This window comes from Nesoenas mayeri (genome assembly GCF_963082525.1).
Source record: "Nesoenas mayeri genome assembly, chromosome: 15".
NCBI lineage: Eukaryota > Metazoa > Chordata > Aves > Columbiformes > Columbidae > Nesoenas > Nesoenas mayeri.
This window is the reverse complement of record NC_137559.1, coordinates 6,844,234-6,869,296: the sequence shown is the minus strand read 5'-3', so window position 1 is coordinate 6,869,296 and position 25,063 is coordinate 6,844,234. Positions and strand designations below refer to the sequence as shown.

General features: G+C 56.0%; 4 protein-coding genes across 4 annotated transcripts in view; 3 read left to right on the top strand and 1 right to left on the bottom strand.

The window, feature by feature from the left end:
- Window positions 1-67: 67 nt before the first annotated feature.
- On the top strand, window positions 68-8,539 carry PALB2 (partner and localizer of BRCA2; the record flags this gene model as incomplete). Its single annotated transcript, XM_080354301.1, has 13 exons — window positions 68-164; window positions 249-308; window positions 400-481; window positions 960-2,855; window positions 2,993-3,756; window positions 4,364-4,447; window positions 4,698-4,859; window positions 5,312-5,397; window positions 5,676-5,837; window positions 6,003-6,119; window positions 6,483-6,570; window positions 7,361-7,509; window positions 8,308-8,539. Exons 1-13 carry the CDS (start codon window positions 93-95, stop codon window positions 8,537-8,539), a joined length of 3,954 nt encoding a protein of 1,317 aa, XP_080210427.1. The 5' UTR covers window positions 68-92.
- Window positions 8,540-9,232: 693 nt separating this feature from the next.
- On the top strand, window positions 9,233-12,348 carry NDUFAB1 (NADH:ubiquinone oxidoreductase subunit AB1). Its single transcript, XM_080354277.1, has 4 exons — window positions 9,233-9,542; window positions 9,900-9,987; window positions 11,143-11,254; window positions 11,987-12,348. The coding sequence occupies exons 1-3, from the start codon at window positions 9,243-9,245 to the stop codon at window positions 11,232-11,234; spliced, it is 480 nt and encodes a 159-aa protein (XP_080210403.1). The 5' UTR covers window positions 9,233-9,242; the 3' UTR covers window positions 11,235-11,254; window positions 11,987-12,348.
- Window positions 12,349-17,206: 4,858 nt separating this feature from the next.
- Window positions 17,207-21,903, top strand: LOC308046031 (uncharacterized protein). Its single transcript, XM_080353645.1, has 5 exons — window positions 17,207-17,285; window positions 17,662-17,853; window positions 18,572-18,793; window positions 19,422-19,575; window positions 19,730-21,903. The coding sequence occupies exons 2-5, from the start codon at window positions 17,690-17,692 to the stop codon at window positions 19,802-19,804; spliced, it is 615 nt and encodes a 204-aa protein (XP_080209771.1). The 5' UTR covers window positions 17,207-17,285; window positions 17,662-17,689; the 3' UTR covers window positions 19,805-21,903.
- Window positions 21,904-22,042: 139 nt separating this feature from the next.
- Window positions 22,043-25,063, bottom strand: part of TNRC6A (trinucleotide repeat containing adaptor 6A) — a 42,118-nt gene continuing 39,097 nt past the window's right edge. Inside the window, 7 exon segments of the mRNA XM_080353644.1 lie at window positions 22,043-22,218; window positions 22,220-22,583; window positions 22,776-22,915; window positions 23,006-23,076; window positions 23,789-24,007; window positions 24,223-24,330; window positions 24,843-24,983. Coding sequence (XP_080209770.1) covers window positions 22,177-22,218; window positions 22,220-22,583; window positions 22,776-22,915; window positions 23,006-23,076; window positions 23,789-24,007; window positions 24,223-24,330; window positions 24,843-24,983 — 1,085 coding nt within the window. The 3' untranslated portion in view covers window positions 22,043-22,176.

Sequence of the window (25,063 nt, the reverse complement as noted above, 5' to 3'; positions counted from 1 at the left end):
CGATACGTCACTTCCTCCCGCCAGACAGTGCTTCCGCCGCGGCGTACGGCGGCTCGGTTGCCATGGACACGCGCTTCCCGCGGGAGGCGGCCATGGAGGGAGCGGCGGCCGTGCGGGGGGAGGCGGCGGCCGGCGGGGCGCTCAGCGGCGTGGAGAAGGAGAAGGTGCGGGGTCGGGCGGGAGCGAGAGCGAGCGAGGCCCCGGGCGGCGGGCGCGGCGGTGCCAGCCCGGTGCGTTGTGTCTTGCAGCTGCGGGAGAAGCTGGCGCTGCTGCGGCGGGAGTACAGCGAGACCGTGAGCCGGCTGCGGGTGAGCGGGACGGGCCGGGCCGGGCCGAGTCGGGGCCGGGCGGGCGGTGCCGATGCCCCGGTCCCAGCCCTGCCCGGTGTTGTGTCCGCAGCGGGCGCGGCGAGCGGAGCGGGCCCGGAGCCACGGCCGGGGCGCGGCGGCGGGAGGCGGCCGGCGGGAACGGAGCCCCGCAGGTAGGAGGCGGCCGGCGGCCCGGAGGCCTCGCCAGCTGTCGTGTGCTCCCCCTTGCCCTCGCCTGGGGGTCCCGGCCCGGCCGCCATCGCCCTTCGGAGCCCCCGCGGCCCGTCCGGCCGAGCCGGGACAGAGCCCAGCGCTGCCTGTCCCCGCTGTCCCCATCCCCTGTCCCCGCTGTCCCCATCCCCTGTCCCCACTGTCCCCGCTGTCACCATCCCCTGTCCCCATCCCCTGTCCCCGCTGTCCCCATCCCCTGTCCCCGCTGTCCCCGCTGTCCCCATCCGCTGTCCCCGCACATCCCCCCTTGCCCGCACTGCCCATCCTTGCTCTGCAATAACATCTCGGGTTCCTCCTCGCCAGCTCTGCGTTGCGCTCTGATCCTGCTCCTTCTGAAGGCATCTGATTATACTGTGTGGTGTTTTTCTTGGACAGGACTTTGCTGGGAGTACTTTACACGTGTGACATTTTTCCCCACAGGTTCTAGTGATAGCATATCTCCTAGTGCTGACAAACACGGAACCTCTCAGTTACAGACCAAAACCTGCTCTGATCCTGACACAGAAAAGAAAACCTCTGCCACATTTAAACAGGTTCCTGGATTCTTCACTAAAGAGCTCAGCCCGCAGGACGGTTTGCAGGCAGGAAGCGCACGGGGCAGCCAGGAACACCTGTGCTGTGGGACTGCCAGGCTTGCCCCTGAGGAGAAAAAACCCCAGGCCTCCAGAAGCTTGATGAAGCTGAGGAGGCGGACGAAGGTTCTGGCATCAGATAAAAGGGAATTGGTGCATGATGTGCATCTAAACAACACTGATGAGGTGGTGAAAAACCAAATTGACAGTACTGAGGAGCTTCGGTCGCCAGTCTTCAGGCGAAGCAGTCTGTCAAACACTGAGGAAGGTGCTCAAAGAGCATCCAGACCAGCACTTGTGCAGAGAGCAGAAAATGGTTTTGCTCCTTCCGATGCAACAGTAGGAGCTGTGCAAGACACTCGTGAGGACTTTGTCCCTCCAGGAGCACCCAAGCTGTCCCCGTGTGTGCCGAGGGACAGCAGTGATGTCCAGCAGCCTGAGTGCCTGGGGGCTGTGGCCTTGTGTGGTAACCAGGAGCCTGCATGGCCATGTTCGGAGAACAGCGACTCCGTTTTACTGGATACCAGTGACGATGGAGGAAAAGACTCCTCCAGTGTAATACAACAAACTCCCAGTGAGAGTATGTGTGGAGATCAGGAAGAATTACGTAGGCTCTTGGATTTCATGTCAGAAAATGAAGTATTGCCTGCTGACAGAAATAACAGTATAACTACCAACAGCAAAAGCCATGAAGGAAATCAAAGTGACACTAAGAGCTTAAATCCCTTTCCTACAGTTCTGGGCAATATTGAACAACTGTCGGAAAATCAGCTTGAAATTCGGTCAAAAGTTTCTCATCCAGAGGAGGTGGCAGCTCCTGAAAGCACGCTGAACTCTTGCACGGTGGTTGAAGGGCTTCTCTTTCCCGTTGAGTACTATGTCAGGACAACTCGACGCATGGCTAACTGCCAGAGGAAAGTGGACCTCGATGCTGTAATTCTCAGCCAGCTGGGCAAAAGCAAGAAAAGTCAGCGAAGTAAATGCAAGCAAAAAGATGCAAATTCAGATCAGCCCTCCCAAGAAAGAGCCGAAAATGATCTGGAGTCAGAGATCGTGCCATTCCCTTTTCTCAGTGCAGAAAATGATCCAGCAAATTCGAGCAGTCCTCAGAAATCTCTTCCTGTGTCCAATGGCAGCAGCACTTCACGGGGATCAATTTCTCAAAACAGTGTCACTGGTACAAATCGAGGTCAGAGACGATTGCAGAGAAAACAAAAGGGAAGAAGGAAGTCAACCTGCAAACCCCTTGTGCCTCAAGTGTCGCAGGAACTGAGGGAGAGTTTGGATCTCACAGCACCAAGGGAAGGCAGTCTGCTGTCCAGTGAGCGCCAGAGCGAAAAGGAAAACTGTGAAAAATCATCTTCAGCTGAGAGAGGGTTGTTTGCTGCTGCAGCTCATGGATCTGGAGAGACAGAAGTGGCGGCTGCTGTGCATCCAGCAGGTGCTGACCCTGCTGCAGGAAGCCAAGTGCTTGACAAATGCTGGAATCCTCCATTAGAACAGGTTCAAAATCCACTTCAGAACAGTGATTCTCAGAACCCAGGGAATGAAACTTTTGCCAGCCATACAGGAGAGCCAGCAACCAACGTGGGTGTGTGTCGGGCTGATAAAAGTCCAGTGGAGCACGTCAAGAATGGGGATGTGCGAGGAGCCTGCGGGGCTGAGCAGCTGCTAGAGATTAACGTCCCTCTGCGGCGCTCCCTGCGTTCCTCTGCGAGACATGGAGCCAGTCGAGTCCCAAAAGGTACTTAATCAGTATCAACATCAACATTAATTGGGATGAGAGATTCTGAAAAGGCAGGTTGCTGGTTATTTTATGATGTAATATTCTCTCTTGTTGTGTTTGTCTAGGTGAAATAAAAGAAGGACGGAGCTGTTCAGTGGGCTCAGAGGGTCCTGCTGCTCTCAGACTCCCTGCTGTGGCCCCTGGTACTTGCAGCTCTCTCTTCTCCTTCCGCAGTCTGCAGTGGCTGCTCCCCAGGCTGGGGATCAGTGACTTTCACTTACCGGATGAGGAATTTGGACTACTAAAACTTGAGAAATTAGAATCTTCCCCTGTAAATGACTTGGAGAATTTTGTTCCTAGTGTGTCTGGAGATGGTGCAGCTTCAGTACACGCACAAGATGCACAAATGAATCCAGAAGAAAAAAGTCTCAGAAGTGATTTGATTTTGCCTTTTAAAAATGGATTGCCTCAGTTACCTCATTTTGAAAGTCCAGCTTCCAAGAAGGAACTTTCCACCCACGAATTGCTGTTTACTCCCGTGGGGACTGTCTTAGCTGCTGCTCCCACCCAGCCTGACTCTCAGATCTCATCGGCTTTCCCGGTGGTGGGTGCAACCCCAGCCATGGTACCGTCAGGACACAGTGAGATCTTCCCCCTTTCGCCTTCTGTGCCCCCCTCGCAGGCAAGCCCGCGTTCCTCCCAGCGCCTGGGTGATGGGGAAGGCAAAGGCTCTGCCGTTCCCCTGTGCTCACACGGCCCTGGTGCAGGATCTGCTAGAAAAGAGGAGGAACAAGCTACAACGTTTCCTTTAGAAGCTGAAAGAGGTCCTGATAATAAATCTGATGAGGCTGTGGCCATGGAGAAGCATCAGCAGCCAGAGAGCAAACAGCAGAGACCCTGCAGAGCGTCCCCTGAACAGGTAACAAGCTGGCCAAGGGTACTAAACCAGAGGTTTTGTGGGCAAATCCCCTTTCCAGAGTCTCGCCCGACTTTAGAGGAAAGACCTCTTTGCTGCTAGCTCTGCATGCTTTTAGCTGGCTCAGTAAATGTTTGGTTTCTATCTGTTGCCCCAGGTCTTTTGACCTCAAGAGCGAATTCTTTAAAATCTTACTTGTTGAAACTTGTTGAGATGTGTGTCTCAATGCTCATTGCAGGATGCTTGTCTGAACTGTGTATATGAACAAAAAGTTTCTGGTGCCCACATCGTATTAATCTACCCTAAGGAAAATCTTCAGCTAGGATTTGGTAAAGGAGATTAACTGACTCGTGTGCAGGATGGGTACTGAGTGACTCATGTCTGAAGGCTGGAAGATGTGGTGTGGTGGTAAAAGACAATTTTCAGGTGAAATCAGGAAATAACGTGTCTGGTTATCTCTTGTTTTTCAAAGACATGCAAGTACAAAAAGAGGTGCTGCTACCTGAGCTCTCCAGGAACCACATGCAGAGTGCATTCACACTTCTGCCTCATTCTTGCAGGTGCTGAATGTAATTTCAAAGTTGAATTATCTTCATTCTTCTTTGTGCAGAAAAAAGGTGTAGCAGAAGAGTTGACTCCAGTACTGCTTGATGGCGTGAGAGAAGAGAGCTTGCAGCTTGTATCAAAGCTAAAGGTGGGATAACATCGGATAATTATTTACTGAGTCAGTAGCAGCTCTTTAAAACCCAGTTTAACAAAAATGCCACAAGAAGTGCAGAATAGCAAGTTGAACAAAATAGATTGCTGTCTCATTGGATCGGGTCTTGTGGTAAAGCATGCTGCAATTCTCATCACACTGAATGTCAATGGTTTCTCTCAGCCTGAACCTCCAGGTCAGATAGATGTTTCTCAGCAGCCAACCAGCGGTGCTGTGTTTTGGGCAGGACTCGTGCAGCTGCTGCGCCGTGGACGTGGGCGCCGTGTGGTGGGAGGCGGCGGGCGGCAGGGAGCTGTGCGTGGTGACCGCGGGAGAGAGCGCCGTGTCCCTCTGGAGACCTCTGACACCCGACCGCTGGGGAAAGGTCCATACCTGGCAGCTTGGAGAGGTACGAACACAATCCTTATTTGGAGAATTTGGGGCAACTTTGTTGGCCCAGTGCGTCAATTCCCAAGATAGAAGGAGCTTGCAGTCTTGGGTCCAAGGTTGGTTCTCTAGGTGGCATAAATTTTTCGTTCCATCAGGCAGCAGAGGAGAACATTTAGCGCTGCTGGCGGAAAAGGCTAGTAGCATGTGTGGGCTCATGTTATCTGCTGGATTTTGATACCTCATGTACTGAATGGTGGCTGCAGCCCCTGGCTTGTGCTCCTTCCCCTCATGCTCACCGGAGACACTTTTTTTCTCTTATATGAACAGGGTTTGTTGATCTAAGTGTACTTCTTCAGCTCGATCTGAAAATCAGTTCTGCTTCATATCATTTTACTTGAAACACTCTGGAAAATGGGAATGAAGTCAAAGAGACTTTGTAGGTGACACTGAATTCTTATTTTGCTGTCCTAGATTCCTGTGATACAGATTGTTCCTCTGCCGGACACCTGTAATCTCGTGTGTATAGCATTGGGAGATTTGGAGATTGGAGAAATAAGGTGGTGTATTTATTTCTGGCTAGCACTTTGCACCCCAAATAGCTGCAGTTTAACTCTCCTCTTGTGTAGTGGCTGAAATTCTCTCTTTCTTATGTGTCACTTTATCAGTTTCTTTACCAGTTGGAAAATATGGAAGGGATTTCTAAAAATCAACTAGAAGGACTTTCTTATTTGCCACTAGAGGTGGTAGACTTTAAACAAATGCTTATTTTTATACGCTGTGGCATGTTTGAGTTATGCTTCCATCTGTCATTAGGTGTGCTTTTCTCTTAATTTAGGCTCTTGCAAATATCTTCTGAGAATGACTCATCGAAGCAATCACTAGTAAAAACTGGAAATATAAAAGCTGTTCTTGGGCTAAAGGACAGGAGGCTGGTCAGCAGCAGCAGGACCGTGCATGAGCAGCAAGTGGAAATCACGTCGCTTTCAGAAACGGGAAGGTGTGTCTGCTGGTTTTGGGGGGGTCTTGGTGTGGCAGGTGGAAGAAAAGTGGGGAAACATCTGGGTGTAGAAAAGTGTGGGGTTCCTCTTCTCCCTGGAGGTATGCTGAGTACAGAGCACGCACTGATCCCACTGCCTGTTCTCACTTGCTGTCTGTTGTTCAGGAGCAAGGGCGGATGGACTTTGATGCCCCCCGAAGAAACCGTTCTAGCTTTTGCTGAAGTAGAAGGAATGGGCGACGCCTTGGTTGGCACCACCACAGTGAACAGCATTGTCGTTTGGTCAGTGTTTCCTTCACAACTCAAGGATTTCTGCCGGCATACGTGGTGGCCGTCAGGGCTGGTGGCGGGTGGTGCGCAGGGGTGTTGGTTGGCAGCTGATCTGCCTGTTAATGACCCTTGTCCAAGGGCCCACAGTCCAGCCCCATGATTGTGTTCAGTGGGTACCAGTGAACCAACCATGCTGCTGTAGTTCCACTTGCTTTTGCAGCATATTCATTGCATCTCTTCCTGTGGCCTCTTCTCTTAGTTTGGTTTATATAGAACCTAAACTGCGTCTGTCTTGTGTAGTGAGGTAACTATGATTAGAAAATAACCGATAGAGGATGGAAATGCAGTCAGAATTTGTATTTTCACCAACTCCAGGAATTTGAAGACGGGCCAGCTCCTGAAGAAGATGCACGTTGGTTATTCCTACCCAGCTTCCATCTGCCATCGAGCATATTCTGACTCTGTACGTATGTGAAATATGATGTGTGGTTTATGCATGGACTGCACTGACTGTGGTGGGGGCTTAAAGGATGAGGGTTTCTAGAGTGGATTGAAATAGCAGCTCTGTTTAGATACACTGAAGATATTTTAAAGGAGAACAGGTTAACTAGGAGGAATAAGCCACGCCAGCTACCTTGAGCTCTTGGCTTTCTCCAGTGTATTAATGAAACGACATGCTTGCTTTCCCCTGCACTGCAATTCCAGATTGATTTATGTAGTTTATCAAGGATTTCATTGTTTCTAGTGAGCATTAAATCTTTTGGGACAAGAACGTCTCATCCAGTAGTGATGTTTTAGTCAGACTCTTCGGAGGCTTCCTCAGAATATGTGTCTCAGCAGATTTTTTGCTGGCCTGTGGCTGCTCAGAGAGACGCTGTTTCCAGCTCTGCTGGTTTGCATGGAAATCCTGTTAAATTTAAAAGCTCCTAGGCATTAAAATGAAGCCCAGAAATTTTACTTTAAATGTCGCTTCATCCTACACGAAGTTTAGCTTTTTCAGGTAGAAAGAGAAGTGCATGAGTCCATTGGGTCACTGAGCTGTCATTGTGCTGTATTGCATCAGCCCTTATCAGTCAGCAGCTGCTTTGTTTTTTATCTAATTTGATAAGGAAAATAAACCGGGAAAATAATGCATCACTGTCCATGGGGCTTTGATTATAGAGAGAATGTAGCAATTAATTTGTGGAAAATTCTTTGGGTTTTTTCCCCTCTCGCTGCTGTTTTTAGTGATGTATTTTTCCTTTGTGTACCAGGGCCTTCTGTTTGTTGTTTTAAGTCATCCACATGCCAAAGAGAGCGAGTCCTGTGGAAACCCTGCATTCCGTGTGGTCGCATTCAACCCAAGAACAGCCCGGAGCACGGGGTTGATGTTCTCGTCCCTCCCACCCGGGCTTGCTGGAAGGCAAGTACTGCCGGGGACTCTGTCCTGGCTTTGTGACTCCTTCCCGGTGGTTCTGGGGGACAATCACTGCTGGCAAGGATCCATTTGCCATCTTGCCCATGACAAGAGGCCGCAGCCGTCACTGCCATTTGTCCTGTCACGGGCAGGGACAGGGGAGGGTGGTGGCCGTTTCCTGTCCGTTTCCCGTGCCAGCCTGTGCCCTGACCTGGTTGCTGCCGGTGTCACCACGTGAGAGGCTCCACGCACCAGAGCTCTGTGTTAGTTTTCTGCACACTGGACGCTTTTGTCTTTCTCCCTTCACAAAGTGATTGTGGAAGTGCTATAACTGGGCTCATCAGGCAAAATCCCCTGACGATATGTCAGCAAATGTGAGCTCTGAGCCTTCGTGCCATTAATGAGCACTTTGGTGGGTTTATTTATGTTCAGCAGCTGTTTGCAGTCAGATGACCTTTTCCTTCCGAAGTCTTGCATTTTGAAGACTAAGCTCTTTAAGGCTCAGTCGTGCAGTGCGCTCACACCCATGGTCGTGCTTCCTACGTGCATAGGCGTGAGCAGGTTTAGATCTTGGTTTAATGAACATTTTTCAAGTACATACGAAGACTGCGGAAGGGTTGTCTTGACATCCTTTGTTCTCGGGTGCACTGAAGAAACAGTATGTGACATAACCTGGCTTCCTACAGCTGGCTTAAACTTTCGTATTAATTTTCTACACTTAAAACTAGCTCATTTCACAAAATGGTGTGATGGCGTTTTGACAAACAAGCTGCAGCACCGTGACCTGTGTGTGTGCACCCTCAGGTATCTGGAGGGTGATGTGAAGGACGCTTCTGCTGCTGCCGTGCTGACATCGGGCGCCATCGCGGTGTGGGACCTGCTGCTGGGACACTGCACGGCGCTGCTGCCCCCGGACCCCGCGGGGAGCTGGGCACTGGCCCGCTGGGCCACCAGCAGCACCTGCCTGCTGGCCGGGCAGCGGGATGGCACCGTCTGCCTCTACCGGTACCGGCAGCCTCAGCCAGGAGCAGCCTGACGGGGCTGGGCGCCAGGGCTCTGTCACTGGCAGCTCCGGTGGAGCCTGTGGCTTCAGCTCAGGTGCGTCATGGCCACCAGCAACGAGCTCTGCGGGGCTGCGTGTGCGCTCGGGTGGGCACTGTCTGTGCAGGCGCTGCTGGATGCCCTGCTGTGTGCAATAACATTAAACCGGTTTGCTTTGGAGTGACTCTGGTTTGCTCTGGAATGACTCTGGTTTGCCCTGGAATGACTCTGTGCCTGCTGCTGTGCTGGGGGGTGCCCAGGGTTGCGGGGGAGCTGTGCCCAGGGGTTCAGCTCAGGACTCTGGGTGCTCTGTGCCCGGGGGTTCTGTCCGGAGGTTCAGCCCGGGGATCCAGGAGAGTTGTGCCCGGGGGTTCAGCCTGAGTCCCCGGGGCAGCTGTGCCTGGGGGTTCAGCACAGGTCTCCGGGTTCTCTGTTCCCGGGGGTTCTTCCCGGGGGTTCAGCGCAGGTCCCCGGGGGGGCTGTGCCCGGGGGTTCTTCCCGGGGGTTCAGCACAGGTCCCCGGGGAGCTGTGTCCGGGGGTTCAGCCCGGGGATCCGGGGGGGCTGTGCCCGGGGGTTCAGCCCGAGCCGGTTCTGCTCAGCGCACCCTCCAGCCGGCAGGGGTCGCTGTCGGCCCCGCCCCTCCTGCGGTGCGCGCGCTGTGTTTGGCGGCGCGGTGCCCGCTGGGAACAGGTCACCATGGCGGCCCGTGTCCTCTCGGCCTGTGTCCGCCGCCTGCTGCCCCGGCCGCCCCCGGCTGCCCCGCGGCCCGCCGCGCTCAGCAGCCTCTGCCCCCGCCACCCGCGGGCCCCGGCCCCGCCGCAGCCGCAGGTCCGGCCCGGGGCGGCCCGGCGCTGCCCGCCGCTGCTGCCCGGTGTCCTGCGGGCGGGCGGGCCGCCGTGCCGACGCTTCTCCGACATGCCGCCCCTCACCTTGGACAGCATCAAGGAGCGCGTCCTCTACGTGCTGAAGCTCTACGACAAGATCGACCCGGAGAAGGCGAGTGCGGCCGGGCCGGGGGCGGCGGGGAGATGGCTGGCAGCGCCGTGCGGCCGGGGCTCGGTGGCCGCAGTGCCCGGTGCCCACATTGCCCGGTGCCGCAGTGCCCGGTGCCACAGTGCCCGGTGGCCACGGTGCCACAGCGCCCGCTGCTGCAGTGCCCGGTGCCACAGTGCCCGGTGCTGCGGTGCCACAGCGCCTGGCTGCGGCACTGGGTTGTGTGGGTGGGACAGGCGGTGCCAGCCCCGCTGATGGGGAGGGGGCAGTGGGAGGCCCGGTTGAGCCCAGGGATTCCCCTCAGGTTCAGCCACCCGCAGTGGCTGCGGCAGCTGACCTGTGGTTTTCTCCTCCCTGCAGCTCACAGCTGAGTCCCACTTCATGAAGGACCTGGGCTTGGACAGCTTGGACCAAGTGGAAATCATCATGGCCATGGAAGACGAGTTCGGTAACTTGGGGCTGTTCGCACTTGGATCCGTCCCTGCCTGGGTTTGGCTGAGCCTTAAGCGCAGCTGCAGCAAACCAGCGTTAGTTCTGTGAATAGTCTCGGTGACTTTTCTCTGATGTAATTCAGAGAAAATTGTGCGGTTCTCGGTCAGCGAGAACGCGTACCGGTCGCTGGTGGGAGGCAGGAGAAGGTGTCTGTCCATTTGCTGGGTCTGTCTGGGAGCAGCAAGGGCTCTGTCCCAGTGTCACTCCTGCACAGCCCGTCCTGTTGCTGGGGAGGGGATGGCGGATGCAGCAGATCTTGCATTTAACACCAAGGCTGCATCTGGAGCCAATTTTGCTCCTCCTTGTGAAATCACACATACTCCAGGTTTTCCCTCAGTGGAATTTTTTTTCATCCTCAGTACTTGATTCTGCTAGACAAAAAGTGGGGTTCTCTCCTTGTTCAGTTATATTTCAAGTTTCTCTTTACATCATTGTGGCCTCCTTCCTGCTCTTATTTAAAGCTCTTCAATTCTGGCATACATGCCTAATTTGTCTTATTGGGCCATAAACGTCCCTGAGGTTTGGTCATCCTCTGAAACCTGAGCAGATGTTTCACTTCCAGAGCAACTGCTAACACTAGATATTTAATCCACTTATGGGACAGTGTGGGTGGAGTGTCAGCGTGTGGCCGTGAGCACTAGAAAGAAGATCATACATTTTCTGGAATGCATTTGTGACCAGTTCTGCCGCCAAGAGTCCTCATGCTCCAGCCCCGGCTGTGGCTCCCTGTGAGCTGTTGGTCGTACAAACCTTTGACAGCAGCCCCTGAACTTGGGGCTCCCGGCTCTGCCTGGCCCAGGGTCCCTGGGAACATCCCCAGGAGTGTCCCCTCCTGCCACACACAGGGCTGCGCAGCACTGGGAAGGCGCTGGTGGCTTTGAGGAGGCACAGGAACACTTGTGGCTGGCTCAGCCTGGTCCCTTCTCCACAGGCGATGTTGCGGGAGGCAGAACGTGGCTTGGGACGCAGCGCAGCATTGGGCTGTTGGCTCCCAGACACGGAGCAGCTGCCCCCTGCTCGTCCCCTGCCAGGCTATGTCTGAGCCAGCAGGAATTGCTTCCCTTCGCCTTGTTTCCGTTGTTTGGGGCTAAATCTGTGCACTTTCTTGCAGGGTTTGAAATTCCTGATGGAGATGCAGAAAAGTTAATGTGCCCACAGGAAATAGTAGATTACATTGCAGATAAGAAGGATGTTTATGAATAGAAACAGTTCTTCAAAGACGGGTGAGTAGAAACGTGCCCCTGCGAGTGTCTCGGGGATTGTGGTGTGCACAGGGTGCATGGGGAGTGTGTGGCGTGAGGTGACGCCGCCACTGGGCTGTGTGGCAGCTCCGGGGTGATGGCAGCTGCCCACTCTGAGCAGGGAGGGGGACGTGTCTGCGTGTTCCTGCAGCATCTCCTGCTGGAGGAGGATGTGGGGTCCGGCAGCCTCCATCTTGCCCTGCGTGGCACTTGCAGCGCTCAGATTATCCACAGGTCTGTTAACAGTCGATGGCAAATTGACTTCAGTCATGGAAGGCAATGTTTTTAGCGCTCCTTGGCCGTGCAGGGTAGGACTGCACAGCTCCAGCTGCCCTGCGCCACCATGTCTTCCCCAGTAGCCACAGCTGGGGATAGCGGCAGGCGGGAAATGGGCAGGAAAGGGTTATCAGAGCGACTGTGCTCGGGGCTGCAGGGGAAATGAGCCCTGACCTGGCCCTGCAGCAGCAGATCCTCCAGCTCCTGGTTGTTCCTGTTTGTTCCTGTGCGCACTTCTGCCCCCCCGGGGGAGTTTGTGCCCGCAGCTGCTCTGAGCCAGGGGAACCCCAGTAGTTCCAGAGCTGTGGGCTCGTTTCTGTGCCTGTCCCCGGTGTTCTTCAGTGCTGGTCTTGTCTGCCTCACCCATTTATTTTGTGCCGAAACATGGTAGCTCTTGCTTGATGAAATATTGAATATGTGGATTTTATTTTTTAACAGGAGTTGTCTCTGCCACGAGGCCTGGGCTGGTGGCAGCGGGTGTGAATGTGAACGCACATGCTGAACTGTTGCTGCTTTCATCGGAAAGTTGTACTTGGACGTTGTATTTAAAACTGTCTGAATCTGTTGTCCTTTAAAAACAAGAAAAAAAAAGGAATAAATATATAAGACCATTGTTGCATTGATGGCTTTTCTGTTTCACGCTCTGTGGGCTGGCCAACTGCGTTGTGTTCAGTGTGTGGGGGCAGCAGGGACGAGGAGCTGCCCCCGCTCCAACCCCTGGCCCAGCCCGAGCTGTTGCTGGTCCGGGTGCCCCAGTGCTGGGGAGCTGCTGGTGGGTCTGGCTGCGCTGAGAGTCACGCTGAGCGTGTTCTGCCGTTCCTCCTCCCCACATGTGCAAAACCTCTGGCAGCGCCTGTGCGGCTTGTGCCGCTGGGCACAAAGCTCTGTGCCGCTGGTGCGGTTGCTCGCCCCTGCTCTTACTGCTCTTCCCAGTAAACCGCCCCTCTGCTGCCTTTGCTCTTCATCAGTGCTGGTAACAACAAGCAAGTTCCGTTTGGAAGACTTCTGTCTTCCTGATGGAAAATCAAGGGGGGAATGACTTTCCTGCTGCTGAAAAGCAAAATCGCATCCGCATTTCTGTCAGCCAAACTATCTCAGCACAGGAGCCTTGCTTTAAATCTCTCCCGAGACAGAAACAAGTTATTTCTGGACACTACACAGGTTTTCCCTTGAGCCAAGAAACACTTTCATATGTCAAAGAGGTACTGCTGGGCTGCGAGCCAAGAAAGTGTCACTTGATAATGTGTCCTCTGGCAATCAGGGTGACGGAGGATGGAAAATAGACCCGAGTCCGTTGTCACTGCACATGGTGCCCGTGTGGCTGCTCTCGGGGCTTCCTCTGGAGCTGCACTGGGCTCTTGGCATCGCGCAGCGCTGACAGCTCTGCCACTGGGTGACCCTCTGCCTCCAGGGCCTGAGTTTTGCTTTCGTTGTGCGCGAGGCTCATGCCTTTGGAAACTCCTTAATCACTCCTTCGCCCCAAATCTGTGCTCAAACAGCTTCTACACAGGACACAGTTGAATTGGGAGTAAACAGTTGTTTTGGCCACCACATCTGTGGTGGTTTCTCTTTTCACGGGTGTGGACACGAGGTGCTGGCTCGGTGGCAGGAGCACCGTGGCTGCAGAGCTGTCCCTTTGTGTCCAGGGTGCTGGTGCCGCTGGCCTTGCTCGGTGCCCTAGCCCTGGGGGGTCTGCTGAAGGAGCTGCAGGCAGATGCAGCCAGAGGTGCCCTAGAGGAGCCTCTGTCGTGAGCCGGGCGCGGCTGGAGGTGGCCTTGGGGAAATCCCGTGCCCTGGAGCCCCAGCAGCTCCGATGGCTGCTCTGGGACAAGCCGGTGGTAGCGGAGGGCGGGTATAAACCGTGTTCCCGCTGTCCCCGGGCACGGCGGTGCGGCCCGCGGTGGGGGACAGCGGCCGGGCCGTTTCCCCCGGGGGTCCCGCAGCGCCCGCAGCGTTTGGGCAGCGCGGAGCCGCCGGGACCGATGCTCCCCGGGGCGTGGGCGGGGCCGGGCGGGGCCGCCGGGGCGGGTGGGGCGGGACTGGGCCGGGGGCTGCGGCTCCCGGCGCCTCCGCCCGCCGCAGCGGGGGTTTCCTGCCGCCTCGGCAGCGCCATGGAGCGGCTCCGGCTCTGGTTCCCGCGGCTCCTGGCCGCCGCAGGTGAGCGCCGGGGCTGGGAGCGGGGGGCACGGCTGGGCGGGTCTCCGCAGCCGTGGGTCCCCCGGCGGGGTTTGCCGGGCTCGGGGGGGCTGCGGGCGCGGCGCCGGCGCAGCCCGGCGGGCTCGGGGGTTTCGCGGCGGCGGGGTCGGTAGCAGCGGCGGGGTCGGGTGGGTCTGGGCTCCCCCAGTCGCGCTGGGGTGGCGGGTGGTGGCTGCTCGGGTGTCTCCGGGACCCGCAGTGGGGCTCAGCCGCGGGGTCCCCGGGACACGCGCCGGGGGGAGCGGGGCCGTGAGCGCAACCGGCGGCCCGGGCGGCCCCGCGGGTTTGGAGGCGGCCGGTGCTGCGGCGGGAGGAGCAGCGGGAGCCCCGGGAGGCGCAAGCGGAGAGCGGGGCCGAGGGGCTCCCGGGGACCCCACCAAGGTGCCCGCTCCCTCCGGGGAGCAGCGGGACCCGAGTCCTGGCCGGGCCGCGGGTGTGATGCTCAGCCCGGGCCCGGCGGTGCCGGTACCAGCACATGGCGGCTCTGCCGGACCGTGGTTTAGGTCGGGGCAAAACCGGCATTTCCAGCACATGGCAGCATGCGGGGCAGGATCAGTTTCGGTTGCTGAGACGAAGGCAGGTGTTTTCCAGCCGGGTTTGGGTCGTTCCTGAGCGTCTCCTTCAGCATCGCTGCCCATGGGTGGGTGGTTCATGGTGCTCGATGCTGCTGCCCAATGCCGGTGCATGATGCCCTGTGCCTGACAGCAGCACACGCTGCTCTCTCCGCAGTGATCGTGGCATGCTGTGCACAGCTCTGCCTGGGGCTCAGCAGCGGGACGGGCTCCACACTGGACACTGCTGTCCCCTGCACCCACCTGGGGACCGCGATGAGGAAGCGCTGCTTGACAGGTACCGCCGGGGCTGGGGCTGTCCTGCTCACAGCCCTTTGTCCCTCACACCGCATGCCAGCCACGTGTTGGTGCCGCTGGGGTCCAGGGTGCCGAGCTGGCAGCTGTGGGGTCCTGTCCATGGGTCAACACTGCTCAGTGTCCCCCACTCCTGCCTCTGCCCCTAGATCCGGAGAGAGGAGCTGGCACAGCGCGGGCGCCGATGCCGGAGGCCGTGAGGCAGATGCAGACAGAGGCTGAGCTGCTGCCCTTCCCTGGGACCCCTGTCAGGACTGTTGAGCCCCCCAGCCCCTGGGGGAGTCCCAGAGGCCCCTGGGCAGGCGAGGAGGGGACAGGGCCTGTGGTGCGGGATGGAGCAGCCACCGAGCGCCCGGTGGCGCTGCTCTCCGTGGGCACCACTGAGCAGGCAGCTGCAGGCAGCAAGCGGCCACCGAGTGCCAGCCTGGGGGTGACCAGTGTGGGGACCCCAGCACCCATGAGGGCAGACACAGCCTCTGCTGCCGGATCTACTGCCAGGACTGACCCTGTAGGAAATGTGATGGCGGGAAGTGCCACGACTGCACAGGGGACGCATTTGCATTCACCACCCACCGCAACGGTGCCCAGCTCTGCCGGGGGGCAGTGGGGGTCCTCCACAGGGCTTGTGCAGAGACAGGGCGGCTCACGCGGCTCGTCCCCAGAGCCATGGGCCAGGGAGGGTCTGGGTGCCACTGTTTCACTGTCGGGCAGCAGCCCAGGGACCCGCTTGAGCATCACGCCGGCTACAGCCAGCACTGTGCAGGGGACAATCGGGACATCGCCCTTTGCGGGGGGGTTGCAGAGGCTGCTGAGCCCCGTGGGGACACTGAGGGCGACGCAGCAGGGGCTGCCAGGGACAGTGGGAGAACGGGGCTCTGACTCTCGCCCATGGCATGGGACAGATGTTGCCTGGCAGGGTCCCCACTTTGTCCCTCACCCCTCTGTGCCGTCCCTGGGGGCTGGTGGCCATGGAGACACTGTGGCCAGCACAGCCCAGACAGCTGTGGGGATGGGCCCAGCCCTGCTGCCGACTGCGGGAGAGGAGTCACACCTGCCTGTCCCCAGCGCCACGGCTTCCACCCCAGGAGTGACATCCCCCAGCCTGGGGCTGTCTGGGCCACCCAACACAGAGGGTCCCCCTGACCCCCATGTCCGCGGGGACCAGACTTTGTGGCCGCCAGCCGTGCCAGGGCACCCCGGCACCGTGGCGGCCCTGGACAGCACCGCAGTGGCACAGACCGCAGTGCCCCATGCCAGCCCAGGGTCCCCACATGTCTCCTCCTCCCCACAGCCTGTTCCAGCCAGTGGCTCTGCAGCACCCACATCACCCACCCTGAAGACCGACTGGGGTGTCCCAGGGCTCGGCCCCACAGTGGGCACCCCCCTGGCAGGGCCATCCATGGGGCACCGGCTGCCCCACACCGGCTCAGGGGGGGAACCTGCTGAGACCCCCCAAATCCTGGGAGGGACCCCAGTGCGGGTGGGTGATGCTGAGCCCTGGACAGCAACTGCCCTGCTGAGCCAGCAGCTGGGCAGCCTGGCCCCCCCAGCAGCCCCCAGATCCCCCCAGCAGCTGCCTCCGTCCCAGTCTGTGGCTCCCTTGGGGCTGACCACTGCTATGGGCATCACTGTCACTGCTGTCACCGCCACCATGGCTGCCACCAGCCCAGCACTGCGCAGGGACGTGGGGACAGTCACGCCGGAGCCCGGAGCTGACGTACTGCAGGGGGATGTGGCAGAGCTGACACAGGGGCCCACAGCTCGCCTGCCCACCATGGCGCCAGAGTCCCCCCAGCCACCCACTGGGACCCTGGGCCATCGTGGGGGCCCTGGGTCCCCCCCAGCTACTGGGGACACAGACCTGGTCCAATCATCCAGCATCCCCAGAGGGCAACCGGACACCGACACCCCCCATGTGACGCCAGCCCCCGCTGGGGCAGGCAGTGCCCCCCGGGTGTTCATTGTGGAGGATCAGCCGCCCCTCCTGAGAGGTGAGTCTGGGGGCTTGGGACCCTCTGCCTGGGCACAGTGAAGGAGAAGAACTCTGAGGGGCCATCAGCTTGGGGAGGGTGAGTGGTGGCCCCCAGGGCAGGCAGCAGGGCCCTGTTGTGCTGATCCCCATTTCCACCCCCGCAGCCTCTGTCCTCCGCGTCCCGTGCGAGCTGGTGCTGGACATGGGGTTTGTCCCTGCGCTGCAGGACCCTGGGTCCCCTGAGCGCCGGGCTCTGCTGCGCAGCTTCAACCACACGGTGGGTGCGGGATGGGGGGGCCCAGGGGGCTGCGGTTTGGGCCACCCTCGTTGCGCTCAGCTCCCTCCCTGCACAGGTCTCCCCGCTCTTCACATCGGTGCCCGGGTTCCTGTGGCTGGAGGTGACAAGGATCAGGTCGGTGCTTGTGTGGCCCCACAGCGTGAGATGCTCCTGGCATGGGGGGTACGGGGAGCGTCAGGCTGTGGGGCCACGGCGGGGCCGGGGTGTGGGGCTGGAGCTGGGGGTCTGAGCCGTGGGTTCCCCGCAGGGAGGGCAGCGTGGTGCTGGAGTACGACGCGCTGTTCGCGGCAGAGCGGGTGCCGGTGCTGGGGCTGTTCGCGCTCCTCAATGCTGCGCTGGGCTCTGATCCTGCCCAGCGGGGGCTGTCGGTGGGTGATGCCCCCATCCTGCACAACGCAGCTCTGGGTGAGTGTGGGGTGTGCATGGGGCTGCACGGCCGCCAGATCCTCCTGGTTGCAGGGTGGGCTCATCCTGGCCCCAGCTCCGCTTGGCAGGGGGGAGGGGTGGCACAGCCAGAGCCGTGTCTCTGCAGAACGGCCGCTGGACCCCTGCGCCGAGCTCTTCACCTGCCAGGCCGGCTTCGCCTGTGCGGCCGGGGCGGCCGGGAACGCCACCTGCACCTCCCTCTGCCACCACAACTACTGCAAGAACCACGGCATCTGCACCCACCCCCCGGACCGCGGGCCCCTCTGCCAGTGAGTGCCCCAGCGCCAGCCCTGGGGTGACGGCTGCTGTCCCTTGTCCCTCCCCTCTGGTGGCTGATACTCCCCCCTCGGCGCAGGTGTCCAGTCGGCAGCGATTTCTGGTTCATGGGGCTGCACTGTGACTACCGGGTGACGCAGCAGAGCCTGCTGGGCATCGCCGCCGGGGTCCTGCTCAGTATCATCCTCCTGGGTGCCGTCCTCGCCGCCGTCGCCATCCGCCGCTTCAAGGTGCTGCTGCTGGAGGCCAGGGCGGACCAGACGCGCAGCAGGTGAGGGGGCTGGGGTGGCCCTGGATGCGGGTGCGAGGGGCGGTGGCAGCAGCTCCAGGTCCGGCATTGCCGCTGGGGCAGGGCTGGGCTCCGCTGAGCTCTGCCAAGAAAAACACTCTGTGGCGGCCGATAGCGGCGGGCGGGAGGTGCCGGGCTGGGGTAGCACGTGCGGGGCCCGGGAGGTGCCGCTACCAGCGTCCCACGGAGCCACGGCTGTGGCCCTGGCTGGGCAGGGTGGGGGTCTGTGTGTCTGGCAATGGCGTGGGGAGCCCCGGGGACACTGACCCTGGGGGAGCAGCGTGTGGGCAGGAGGCTGCCGGCCTGGCTTTGCTGCTGCACACACATGGGGGTGGAGATGTGCTGGGGAAACCCCACATACACAGTCCCAGAGACCCTGATGCCCCCAGTGGTATGTCCCCCATGTGCTGGCTGCCTGGCCGGGCTCAGCCCGGGGGCTCCAGCACAGCCCCAGTCCTAAGGAAGCCACCACAACAGCTGTGGGGCTGCGGCCAGATGTTGTTTGGTGTCACAGGCCTTGTCCCCACCCAGGGTGTGGGGCTGCGCCCTGGGGCCGTGAAATTTGGGTGGAAACCTGCGCTGTGTGCTTGCAGGACCGTCACTGGGGTGGGAGGTGTGCACGTGTCTCTGTGTGCCTGTGGGTGTGTGTCCCTGTGCCCGTGTGTCCCGGCGCCACCGCAGCCCCTGTCTGTCCCCACAGCTACCGGCGGTTCTGCCGGCTGGACGACGTCTCAGCCCAGTACTGGTCGCGCTCGGGGCCGCCCTCGGCCACCTCTCTGGACAACCCGGCGTTCAGCACCTCGGAGGAGCTGCTGCACCTGCACATCTGGGGCAGCAGCTGCAGCTGCCGGGAGGACTCAGGCGTCACCCACGGCCCCAAGCAGCATCTGGCACTGTCCGCCCGCCCCGACTGCCGGTCCAGGTATGGGGGGTTTGCTGAGCCCCAGAGCGAGGGCTCATCTTTATTTTGCTCAGGGGATGAGGTGAAGCGGAGAGCGAGGGGTTTGGGGCACAGGAGCCTGTCCTGGTGCCTCTGCTTTGCAGTCAATGCTCAGCGCTGCCCTCCCTGCACTTAACAACGGCACCGCGGAGCTTCGACTCCACCGCAGCCTGTGGTGTCCCAGAAGAAATAAGTGGGTTTGTGGTGGTGTGTGGGTTTTGTTTTCCTTCACCTTATGCAAGGAGCTTTGTGTGCTGGGGACTGATGTAACAGCAGAAGGGTTCAGAGCTGCAGGAAACAGCGTGGTCGTATGTATGGGTATGAGAAAGTCTTATCAGCTTCCAGGGGTGTAAATGGAAAAAGGGCCCTGAAAGTTTCCAGTTCCATGAGTAAAGGTCACTCCATGATGGGCCCAGTGCTGCTGCGCTGGAGCTCAGGGACCTGCAGTGCGTTTGCAGACAGGCAGGGTGCAGCGAGCACATCACCCACGGGAGCAAAATACCTGCGAGCACAGTCCGACTGCTGAGGGTCCCGCTGCTGAGGGTCCCGGGCTGCCCTGTCGGCAACAGGTTGACTCCTGCCCCTTCCTCCCCCTTAATTTTCTTCCTAGTCTCCATTACGCCTGGGACACGAGTTCCGGCAGCGTGAACGACCCCATGGTGGACTCGGGCAAAGCCAGCGATATCTCGGTGTCCAGCTGGCCCATGGAGCCCGCCCCATGGACGCCCTTCCCGCTCCTCCACCAGCTGTCCCGGCAGCCCCCGGTGAGCAGGGGGGTGTGAAGGGCCTTTGGGCCATGGGAGCGTTGGGCGGGGGGCCCTGGCTGTGCCCTTCTCAGTGTCCTGGGGTGGTGACACGGGGGAGGGGGGGGGGGGCGGCAGCTCCTCGGGGCACCAGCCCACGCCGGTCTCTCCGCAGCACAAAGCCCGACGGCCCCACTCGTTCTGCGAGGGGATGGAGCTGGGCAGCCTGGAGAGGAGCTGGACGGCCTGAGCCCCACGCACCAAAACACAGGCAACAGGTTCAGCTCGTAAAACCAACCACATTTTATTTCCACGTAACAAGCTCAGTGAAGGGATTTCAAACACTCGGACAATACAATCACGGCAGGTGTGATGTCGGTTCCGCGGGGCAGCGTCCCCGTGACGCTCGGCCCCGTTCGCAGCCTGCACAGCCAGCCCTGGCCGGGACAGCGGGTTCAGCGTACATAGGTACAGAGAAGTGTCTGGTAACACACAATGCTGGCATCCAACGAGTTAATGACTTACATCGGCAACTGGAAAATAAAGTCTTAAAAGAGTTTTGAAGTCACATCATACTATGTACATATATGGTCTGCCCTATAGCCATTTCAGAACAAGCTAAGCCACTGTGAAAAGTGAAATACAAATTAAGCGCTGCTGCATTGTTCATCATGATTAATGTAAATGAGGTATAAATTTAAACACCAGTACGTTTTAAGCATTAAAGTTTATTTTCCAAAATGCTCTCCTTATTTGCAGTGTCCTCTTGAGCATCGAGCTGGGCACAAATGGTGGGGGCGTTTGGAAATGGGGCGTTGCAGTTTTACTGAGGATGAGGGCAAGAGGATCCCAAGGTGCTCGAATAGAAAAGGAAAAGCAAGCTGCAGTTCTCTACACTTAGATTCTCATCTCAGAGTGGGTACGTTGAGGGAGAGTTTTGCTAGAATAAAATGCAGATCTGTTCATAAAAAAATCAGTTCGCTAAAAGAAAATCAAACTATGGGAATACAGAGCTATCATATGTTTTGATATTTTCGTTGTATAGAAAACAGCCTACAAATAAAGTCACAAAAAATAGACAGTTATATGCTGAGCAGCCAAAAACATCATGATTTATTAATATCTGGAGAAACTTCATAATTCAAACACAACCAAACTGTACATTTTACAATCACATTCTATTTGTAAACAGTTAAAAGCCACTGACTTCTTTTGCATCTTCGGACACAAACGGTTAGAATCAAGGCAATGAAATGATGGCGATTTCTGCACTGTTAAAATTTTTTACCCTTGCCTAGTCTTTAATTCATGGACTAAACAAGCATCATGTAATACCTTTTGTGGCAAAAAAAGATGTAACTCGTTACTTTTGCGAGAAAGTATTTGCGAGAACTTTTTAAACATTTAAAACTTTTATACAACAAACAATTCTGTAAGCCCAAGACCTTGGTTACAGTAATGCATAGTTACTCAGTTCGGCTTTAAGGTACGACAGTTAAACGTTAACACAGTCACAAGAGCAGAAACGGAGCCACTCGATGGGATTACAAAAGAATCGTATAACTACAGATTATTAGCAAACCACCACCACTCACTAATAAAAAGACAGCGTCAGAAAGCGGTATGTCAAACTCCAGCTTGAAGCGTTTCTTTTTTGGCAGAGAAAAGTCTTACAGAGCAATAAGTATTATCAGTGCTAAAAGTTGAGTTTTTTTCCTATAAGAAACTACAAGGAGTTTTTACTGGGGAACTGGTTTTCCTGAGAGCCATGCTCTTTGATTTAGGATACAGGAATAGAAAACAAAAGGACATGGCCAAACACTGTTCGTTATTCCCAGAGATAGAAAGCATCTTTTTCATTCTCCATTTTTTTTTTTTGTCTTTTTAAAAATTTTTAAAATGATGGAAGAGTAAACATTTTTCTCAAAAAACAAAAAAAATATTCTGTAAACAAGAAGGTGCCAACACGGGCACCCCCAAAACAAAATTGAAAGCCTATTGAAAGTGCAGGACCCCCCTGGCTTGCAGGCTGGGTTGCAAGTCACAGCTGTGGCCACAGTTTTTTAAACTGTAGAGCTAAATTCTTTAGTTTTATACATGAAAAAACTGGTGCAATACTTTCATTCATAATCCTAAGTCAGTATCATAACTTGATCTTTAAACGCCACAACACCACGGTAAGGTAGGCAAACATCAAGGCATAGTAGAGAGCGCACACTGTTTGTTAAGAACATCCTTGAGTAAACATTTACACGTGAACTGCTGCCTCCCCGATATTGCCGATTAGACAGAGAGAACACCATTCAGTGCAAAGTTAAAAAAGCTCATACTCCAACATTATCAGCAAAATGCAAAAAAAAAAAAATGGAATTCAAAGAATAAACATGATGAATATACACAAATGAGCTCATTCCAAGCAGTTTTATATGGATAGCACTATCTGGAAGTGTAAATATATACTTTTTCACATTATAATATTGGCCTGCATGATTCAAGTATTCAAACTGATATGTTTTGGGCTAAAACAAAGTGGAAAATGTGCAGAAAGTAACTGTTTCCACAGGTGACCCCCTTGCTGTAGGTGAAAAGTCCAAATTAGTGCTGCTTTGTTACATCTTGAGGTCACAGTTTATTAGTTGAAAAAAGTAAAAGGTTACATGGACTCTCCACCTCCACCCAGGTGGTCAACAGAAAGGAAAGCGTTGATGGGGGACGGGCTGCTAATTCCCCGGGTGTCACTGCTGCTCGGGGCGCCCCACAGGCTCGTGGAATAGTTGGGGCTCCCCCAGAGTGAAGTGCCATGAAGGTCTCCACTGCTAGTTCCCGACAGCCCAGCACCATTCCAGTGATTTAGATCATTACGGTTTGAGAACGAATGGGAACCGTCAATGGATCCAAGTCGGTTCTGGCTGGATCCCAGAGATTGCCAGCCAGGAGACGGAGTCAGAGACTGGCCTTGTGCAAAGAAGCGACTAATCTCCTCTTCACTGGCAAACTCAGCAAGAATAGTAGTGTTCCCTAATACACACCTGTGGAGGACAAGAAAGCACGTGTGAAACCACTAGCCCATCCTCCTCCTCACCTCTGCGCTCACCAAGCACCGCAGACGTTCAGCCGGCACCGAGAGTCCTTGTGCCGCTGCACACAGAAAGTGTTTCCAACCCAACAAAACATTCACAGCTGGTTAGAATTTAGACTAAAAAAAAAGAGAAAGGACTTACATGTGCAGAGATTTTTGTGCCTTCACTACCTCTTCTTTTGAACTGTAACGGACCAAAGCATTACCGTGTGGGAGGTTAAGGTGGAATGTTATTAGTGGACCGTGCTGCATGCACAGAGTACGCAGGGTTGAGCCATCGATCTGAGGATGAAACGAGTGCAGAATGTGAGAGCAGTTGGTGCAAAGCTCCGACCGAGCCACCTGCCAGCGCCGTGCCCGCTCCAGCCTTACCTGAGGTGTAAGGTTTTTTAGAACAAGCCAATTTGTTATTCTCCCTGAGCTGCTCTCACCCCAGCTTGAACCTAAATGAGGGAAAACACAGCAATCAGTGCCCTGACATGCTGAGCAGCGGGGTCATAGGGGGAGCACAAGAAGCTGCGTGGCAGCTGACAGAAACACTCACAAATAAGAAAAACTCACATAGTACTTATCTTTTCCAGACTTAAAACCATTAGAATGCTACTTTGGGATGGTACAGGACTTAATGTCTATAGCTACCCATTTTATTTACTTCCTGAAGCGTTGTGATCATTTAAATACAGTCATAAGTAGCTACATTGCTGTCATATAATCATAATTGAAGCAAAAATACAAAGATAATTGTTTTGACTCTTGCTGCAAGCTCAGAATAGTTCTGAAGCCTGTCTGAAGACTCCTGTGCTACCGGGATCTAATTCACTATGGTATGAGCCACTCTGAAAAATGTTTAATGGGCAAGCGCATTCAGCTGCACAAGTCAGACTCCGAAAGCACTTGGAGGTGGTTCACACTAAGGACAGAAAAGCCCCAGTGCCATCCACGCTACTGCTGCACACAACACCCAGCCCTCACCCCGTTTCATATAGTGGAAGGTCTGTCACAATGCAGCTTAGGATATAGAGATCAGCTTTTTCTTTTGGCAAGACAAATGGCACAGATGTTGCCCAACAGTGACAGATGATCTCGCAAATGCACAGGAGACTCCCCAGCTTGATAACAACACACACAACCTTCCTACACAAGAGACATCCTTACCAGGGGTGTATCTGGCATCAGAATTTCCCCATCCTCCACCCAAACGAAGGGAATTATCCCAAGTGGACAACGGTGGTTTCTGGCCTGTCAGCCCCGGGGGTGGGCGGGACGGAGCAGTGATGCTTTTAGGTGGCAAAGGGACCTTCCACAGCTCATGAGCCAGAGAGGTGTTAGTGACTGATCCAGGAGACCACGTTGATTTGGAATCACTGTTTCTGGCTACTAAAAGACAAAGACAACCATAATCACTATGCTGGAACTGCCACCTTGCTACAAATAAAAGCCGCCAAATCAGAGTGACATTGAAGTAGCTACTTGGAAAATCAGCGAAGTTACCACTCCGAGGGGACCTCAGGAGTACTTTTTATTAACATTTAGTATTCCCCGAAGCACGTGAAGAAACACCAGCTCAGAGCAAGGTGAGCAGACATCACCTGAAGTGCTTTGTGCTGTACTGCTGAGGGAAACATTGTAGTTGGAGGCACGAATGGATGACCAGGCACTAGTTGAAGGCAGCGTGGTGTTCAAAGATGAGGATGACCCTACAACAAAGACAGAGTCAGTCACAGCACAGTGCATCACAAATGCAATAAAATCAAAAGGCAGGACTTGTAGTCCAGGCCAAACACAGTCAGATGAGGGATCTCCTCGCTCCTCTGTGCTCATCCCTGATCTAGAGGCACTGGCAGCAAATGCTCTGCAGCGGGCAGCACCCTGTGCTCGCTGCAAGCAAATCCCCTTGCATTTCTGCAGTGCCTTGATCACAGGGTTTTGCTCGTCTGCTTTCAAACACGCTGCCTCCCTGCGCACACAATTACATCAGAATGCAGATCAGCATTTGCTTGCTCTGCCTGCATTCTTGGAACATCTGTTGCATTGCATCAAGTGGTGCTGCTGGAGCCAAAGATGAGCTTTTCAGTCGTGAAATCCACAATACAAATGATAAACAAGGAGACAAGCAAGCAGCAAACACATCTCCAAGTAAACAGTCTGTCTCTGGGACTGGAGGAAGATTACTACAACAGTAATTAGAAACTGCAGCATCTCAACATACCACTGTTCCTGTCCCTGAGGTGGTCAACTTCCCGCACAGTATTAATTGACAGATTGTTTATGACACTGCCAGGAGTGACGTAAGGGTCAGTCTCGGGGTCGATGTTTGGATAACCTTTCCATGGCTCCCCAGGCCGAAACTCTAGGAACACATTCAGAAAAGAAGCTTATTTTGTTTGCTGGTTATTAGCAGCAGACAGCTGTCTAAACAATACATCCCTT